Source organism: Cynocephalus volans, chromosome 2, assembly GCF_027409185.1.
Source record: "Cynocephalus volans isolate mCynVol1 chromosome 2, mCynVol1.pri, whole genome shotgun sequence".
Lineage (NCBI taxonomy): Eukaryota > Metazoa > Chordata > Mammalia > Dermoptera > Cynocephalidae > Cynocephalus > Cynocephalus volans.
This window is the reverse complement of record NC_084461.1, coordinates 226954711-226961039: the sequence shown is the minus strand read 5'-3', so window position 1 is coordinate 226961039 and position 6329 is coordinate 226954711. Positions and strand designations below refer to the sequence as shown.

General features: G+C 54.9%; 1 protein-coding gene across 1 annotated transcript; it reads left to right on the top strand.

Moving 5' to 3' along the window:
• Positions 1 to 235: 235 nt before the first annotated feature.
• On the top strand, positions 236 to 4469 carry GPRIN2 (G protein regulated inducer of neurite outgrowth 2). Its single transcript, XM_063083997.1, has 2 exons — positions 236 to 280; positions 3093 to 4469. The coding sequence occupies exon 2, from the start codon at positions 3099 to 3101 to the stop codon at positions 4467 to 4469; it is 1371 nt and encodes a 456-aa protein (XP_062940067.1). The 5' UTR covers positions 236 to 280; positions 3093 to 3098.
• Positions 4470 to 6329: the final 1860 nt, after the last annotated feature.

Below are 6329 nucleotides of genomic sequence, written 5' to 3'. Positions count from 1 at the left end.
GGGTGATTTTCCTAATTCTCAGCTTTGGCCAGGGCTGGGCTGGCCCAGACACCCCGACCCCCTGGGCTGTACCCGGCTCCCAGCCTGCTGTTCCCCTTGTGAGCTCTGAACACACGGCCTTCTGCCCACCCTGTTCCTTCCACCCAGGTACCTTCTCCCTTCTCTCTCTCCAGGTCCACTAACGTGGCTGTCCTCCAGGAAGCCTTTCCTGGTCCATCACCTGCCCTGGCAGTGCCCTCCCTGAGACCCTGTTCCTGGCACTTGGCACCCTCGTCTACAGGTTTGTTCCTGTATTTGCTCACTCTCTCAGATGGGGAGCAGTGGACATTCTCCAAGTCCAGCTACGTGTCACCTCAGTGCTGGGTGCTGGTCAGGCAGAGGGGAGCAGGCCACAGGCCTGGCTTCGTTAGCTTCAGGCTGCCGGGAGGTCGACAGTCAGCCAGACTGTCCATCCAGGCCCTACGGTGCTGGGGACAGGGAAGGTTCCCCAGGAGGAGATTCCGAGCCAGAAGGTAACATGCTGCCTCTAGGCTGTGGCTGGGTTAGTGGGCAAGCCCAGAGCAGTCTGTATGTCTGGAGGAAGGGACAGCAATGGCAGTGAGAAAGGGGGACCAGGCAGAGGCAGGCACCCTTGGCAAGAGAGAGTTGAAAATTTTTTTTCTAAGTACAGATAGTTCCCATACTTCCCCCCCGCTCCGTTTCTCCTGTTATTAACATGGTATATTAGTGTGGTATGTTTGGTAAAGTCATGAGCCAATATTCAGGGAACTGAAATTTTTTGGAAGAGGTGTCTGATTGGTGGAGTTGGGTGGGCATCTTATCACACTGCTGGGCTTCCATCCCCAAGAGCACAGCCAGCTCCAGAGCCTGCATGGCATGTGGCAGGGGCTCAGGACATGGCTGTGGAACGTACAAACAAATGCTGAGGGAGCCCCGCGTGTGCAGGCTGATGTGTGGGGCCCTCCCTGCTCCTGGAGCTAGAGAGGGGAGTCAGGGGTCCCCTTCCCCCTCCACCGCTGATGAGACTTAGTCCCAGAGCTGTGACAGCTCAGCCAGACTAGGCCAGAGAGGATGGGGAGGGGGTGTGGGGAGAACCCAGGGCACTTCTCAGTACGTTCTCAGCTCATTGCCTGCTAACCCCACAAACCTTCTCTGAGTCCCCTCTGTACCACGGAGGCCCCAGTGCACAGTGAGGTGGGTACTGCCATTCCAGGAGGAAGAGTGAGCTGTGCAGGTTGTCATCAAAGACTGTGGTACTTCTGTGCTGATTGACTAAGAGCTCTTGTCCCCAAACCCCTGTCCCCAGTGCTGCAGTCCCACCCCCAAGGCCTCAGCAGACTTGGCCTCTCCCCCTCCCCATAAGTCATCCAGTAAAGAGTTAACAGCTGGCTTGGTGGGTGGTCTCCGGGACCCTACTCTGGGGCAGGTTCTAACTGAGCCCAGTCCTGGTTATCTGACATTTGCAGCATTGCCGAAGTCCAGCTTCAGCAAGGGGTGGGTACCTGAAAAAGGATGGAGAGGGTCGGCGAAAATAACAAACACAGACGGAGACCTCAATGCATCACTATGCACGTTCTCTCTCTGCGGGCTGTCAGTTCTTTTGGGCTGGAGCCCAGTAGAGCATGAGACAATACCTTTTATTTAAATTTACAGCTCTGTAGGGGGGCTTTGGGTAATATTTTTATTACATCAGCAAGCTTGAGTCAATAATTCAAAAAGCACGGGGGGTGGGGGAGCCAGTTTAGTGCGTCTCAGGTGATTAGCTCGTGTTTCCTCCTTTTGGTATCAGGTTATCAGATCGGGACCATCTTCTCATTGTCCTGAAGTTAACCTGTGACCTTTTCCTGTTGGCAAGCTGTGGTTAATATCTACCCTATTAACAGGGTGGCTGCTATTGCGGTTACAAAGTGATAGATAGTACTATCATATGACCTATGACTGTTGTTAAATGTAAGTACAAATTTGCTAAAAGGAACAATGCTAACATTTAAATTCTAATGGGGGTCTAATGATTTTATGTTCTAATGGAATGAAAAGGAACAATGGATATTTGAGCAGCATTATCATGCACATTTTGAGGTTATGCATTGGCTGTGGCCCTGTAATCTTAAATGTTAAAGTGTCCTTGTGCACAGCACCATCCCTCACAAAACTAGGTGTACTCTCTTATTCTTCTAAGATCTAATTTTGCAGGTTTAATAATTTTACAGCATATATTTTTATCCTGATACCTGATTTTTAATGATTTATTAAAACTGGACACCACCAAGTAAAGGGGGTTCTACGGTTTCGTTCCCATATACTTAATTTGTCCCAATCATATAATTTCTCATTAATGCCAGCCATTCTCTTGCCATTAATACAATCTCCAATAAATGGTGTTTGCCAACTTACATCATATTTTGGATGTCCCCTAGGGGGATACCAAATTTTTCCTTTCCCCATTTTGTATCCCATATATCCGTTCACCCAGATGGTAGGGAGAGGATGGGGATTTCTTTTATTTATTAATTTCTCCGGTAAAGGCAATTGCTCATGATTAGTCGTAACCGATGTTTTTGAAACATCCATTGGCATAATTAATCGACTCATAAGGGACAATTTGGAATTGTTCAGTCTTCCCGGATCTTTGGTGGGACTATCTAATTTTATGACAACGACTGTATGTGTGTCATTTTTTACATCTTTTGGAAACTCAGGAACCCGCCACGCTTACCAAAATATCAGAAGAGAAAGTAAAAGCAGTACCACTATGCCGAGGCAGAGATCCTTACAGAGAAAGCAAGTGCTCGTAGCCATGGCCCTGCCAGCAGCTCTCCCTCCGGCGGCCTTGCCAACTCAGAGAGGGCAGCTCAAGCTATTCTTTTCAGGACCCTGCCATGGCGTGGACTGCGCCACAGCATCATCCCTCTGTAAAATGTGCAATGACCTTGTAGTGTCAGTGTCATTTGCTGTCTGACTTATGGCTCTGACTGGTCAGGCAGGCAGGGACTGGAGCTGTCTGCCTGGTGTGCCTAGCACTGTGTGTGTGCTCGCAGCAGCGTCCAGCTGAGGTGCTGCCACCCAATTCAACTCCTTTCTCTCTTCTGCAGGTGGCCATGAGCTCCAGCCACCCCGAGCCCAGTGCCCGGGCACCCCTGAGTCCCCGCCCACAGCCCCTGTCCCGGAGCTCTTCCAGCCTGCTGGGTGAAGGCCGGGGGCAGAGGCCAGAGCTCCGCAAGAGTGCCAGCAGCACCGTATGGCAGGCCCAGCTGGGCGAGACCAGTGCCAGTCCCCAGGCCCTGGAGGAAGAGGGGCGCCAGGCTGAGAGCATGGAGCAAGCACGAGCCTCCAACCCACAACCCCAGCCGGCTGCCGTGGGCCACTGGCGGAGCAGCACTGTGGGCAATGTGTCCACCATGGGCAGTGGTGACCTATGTCACCTGCGGGCCCCCAGTGCAGCTGCTGTGCAGAGGAGCCACTCGGACCTGGCCCGTAGCACCCAGACCCGGGGTCACAGCAGTGTGCAGAAGGCCAGCCTCAGCTGCTCGGCTCTTGGCAGCTTACCTGTCCACAGGACTCAGCTACAGCCTGGTGGTACTTCTGGCCAGGGTGGCCAGGCTCCTGCAGGCTTGGAAAGGGACCTGGCTCTAGAGGATAATACTTCTAACTCAGCTTGGATGCTGGGGGAGAGTCAGGTGCCACCACTAGACCTGGAGGGCACAACTGCCCATAGCAGCAGTCCTCAGGCTGGGCCCAAAGCCACCGGGCAGCCGGCCACCACCTCCTGCCATGTTCTGCCCCCAGCAGCTCTACTCTGTGGTATGAAGGAGGCAGGGGCTGGCAGCTGCTGCCATGCCCTGTCTGCCACAGGAATTCTGGCCTTTCCCAAACTAGTAGCATCAGTGAGCGAGTCTGGGCTGCAGTCTCAACACGGGATAAAGTTCCACTGTGGGTTGCCTGGGGGGCTCCCTGGGCACCCCCACTGCTGTGCCCACCCTTGGGGTGCCGCTCGGTTAGCCACAGAGCCTGGCTCCAGGACCAAAGATGTGTGGACCATGACCTCTGTCAGTGACTTGGCCCCCGCATTGGTGACCCCTTTGTCAGCCCAGGATGCTGGTGTGCAGGTGGCCCCAGTGGCGGCCTGCAAAGCTGTGGCCACCAGCCCATCCCTGGGAGCCCCTGTGGCCCCACACATGTTCCCAGAGGTAACTCTGGGGTCTGGCCTGGAGGAGGCACCGTCCCCTGTGCGGGATGTGCGATGGGATGCCGAGGGCATGACGTGGGAGGTGTACGGTGCTGCAGTGGACCCCGAGGTGCTCGGCGTGGCTATCCAGAAGCACCTGGAGATGCAGTTTGAGCAGCTGCAGCGGGCGCCTGCTAGCGAGGACAGCCTGTCTGCGGAGGGCCGCAAGGGGCCACTGCGAGCTGTCATGCAGTCCCTGCGGCGCCCCAGCTGCTGTGGCTGCTCCGATGCGGCCCTTGAGTGAGGAGCTGTGGCCCTTGGAGCTGGCCTGGGCTCAAGGACTTGGCTCTAGGCCATGGACAGACCCACTGGCAGGTGGGCACATCTCTTACCTGAACGTCGCTGCCTAAAGACCACAGGACTGCAACCTGGGGCTTCCTGCTCCACTCAGCTGGGCTGTTTTTTAAGGGCTTGATTCTCCAGAGCCACATCTCAGTACATTCTGGGCTCTGAACTTTGGGATGTGGTTTCAGCACTGTGCATAAGGGAGATCCTGTGTTTTCCGTAAAAATACTTGACCTTCTGTTCGCTCTGCCCTCAGAACTCTGCTGTGTTTTCCCCTAGGACTCTTAGTGGCTTTATTTTAAAGCAGGGTTGAGAAATAATGCATTCCTGACCTGGAATGTGGGGCCCCAGTGACAGCGACACCTGGGTCTTTAGTGAAGGGGACATTGTCGAAGGCCTCCTATGTACCACATACTGTGCTCGTCACCGTACCTTGTTGAGTCTCCACCTCCATCTGTTTTTCACATGAGATGATGGGCATCTGGGAAGGCTGTGCCCCAGGTTGGACAGCTTGAGGAGGTGGGACTAAGATCAAAAGCCAGGGCTGCTGAGCCTGGGGTATTTCTCTGCAGCACACACCTGATCCAATTCAGTGCAGTCATGTACAAGGACAATTTATTAGTCGTCTGTTCTGTGCCATGTTCTGTGGATTCCCTAGGGAATGAGACAGAGGCTGTTCTGCTCTGGCTGAGCTTATGGTGTGTGGGGGACATTGAGCATTGCAGAGGGGCTGCAGGCTTTGCGGGGTGCTTCACTGTGTCACAGGCTAGCCTCAGGAAGGGGAGAACAGATGGCCACCTGCCCCTAAATATGTTGCAGTGCTTGAAATGGCACCGTTATTACCTCATTCCTTTGGATTAAGGATTTATTCCCAGTTCACGCAGCTCTTCGAAGGAGAGAGGGTAGGAATGGATGGGCACAGGGAAGGAGCCTGGTTGCGGGCCCTGGGGTGGCGGCTCCCACCTGGTGTGAGATGGCCAGAGCTGTGAAGCTGTGGGGGTCAGGGAGGCCTGTGGGCCCACTCATCCAGTTCTGCCCATGTGACCTGACATGGGCCAGGCAGTGGGGGCCAGGGGATTTGGGACAAGGGGGACACAGGAGCTTGACACAGCCTGATTTCATTGCCCAAGGATTTCTCAGGGCCTGCAGAGGATGGGAGTGCACTTATGTCCTTGTCCTGGGACTTGCTGTTGCCCATCCCAGACTCCTGGGACAGAACTCCCCAGTCTGCCCTTGTGAGGGATCCAAAGGGTGAGGGTGGGGTCAGGCCCATGATCTGGGCCTGTTTCTCAGGTCCCTTCAGCATCTAGAAACCCAGGACCCGAAAGCTGGCTTACCATTCCCCGCCCCCAAGGACTGGTACTCGCTGGGGTGGAATGACTCATGCAGCAGGGGGCTGGTTTTTCAGCGGGCCGGAAGAACAAGGCCTGAAAGGCCAGATGCCTCCCAAGCCCTAAGATGGGGCGTTCTTATGCAGAAATGTGCCTTCTCACTCCTAGGCTAAGGCTGGGTAAGATGCCACCCTTGCTTAAGAATGACAGTCAGAACTGCTCCTGCCAGTGGGGCTGGGCAGTGGGGGTGAGTGTGGTGGGCAGGAGGGGACTCAACCTTGTGCCCCTTTTACATTGTGATCAAGCAGGTTTTCAAGCAGCCATGAGGCTCTGGGCACCGTGCAGCCCTCGGTCCTGACCTGGGAGGGGCCCAGGAACAAGTGTGCCCCTCCTCGGGGTCCTGGGCTCATCTGTCCCTCTGTGTGTGGTCAGGGCAGGCACTTCACATTCTGGGGAGTGACCCATGGGTGCCAAGCTGCCTTTGTGCC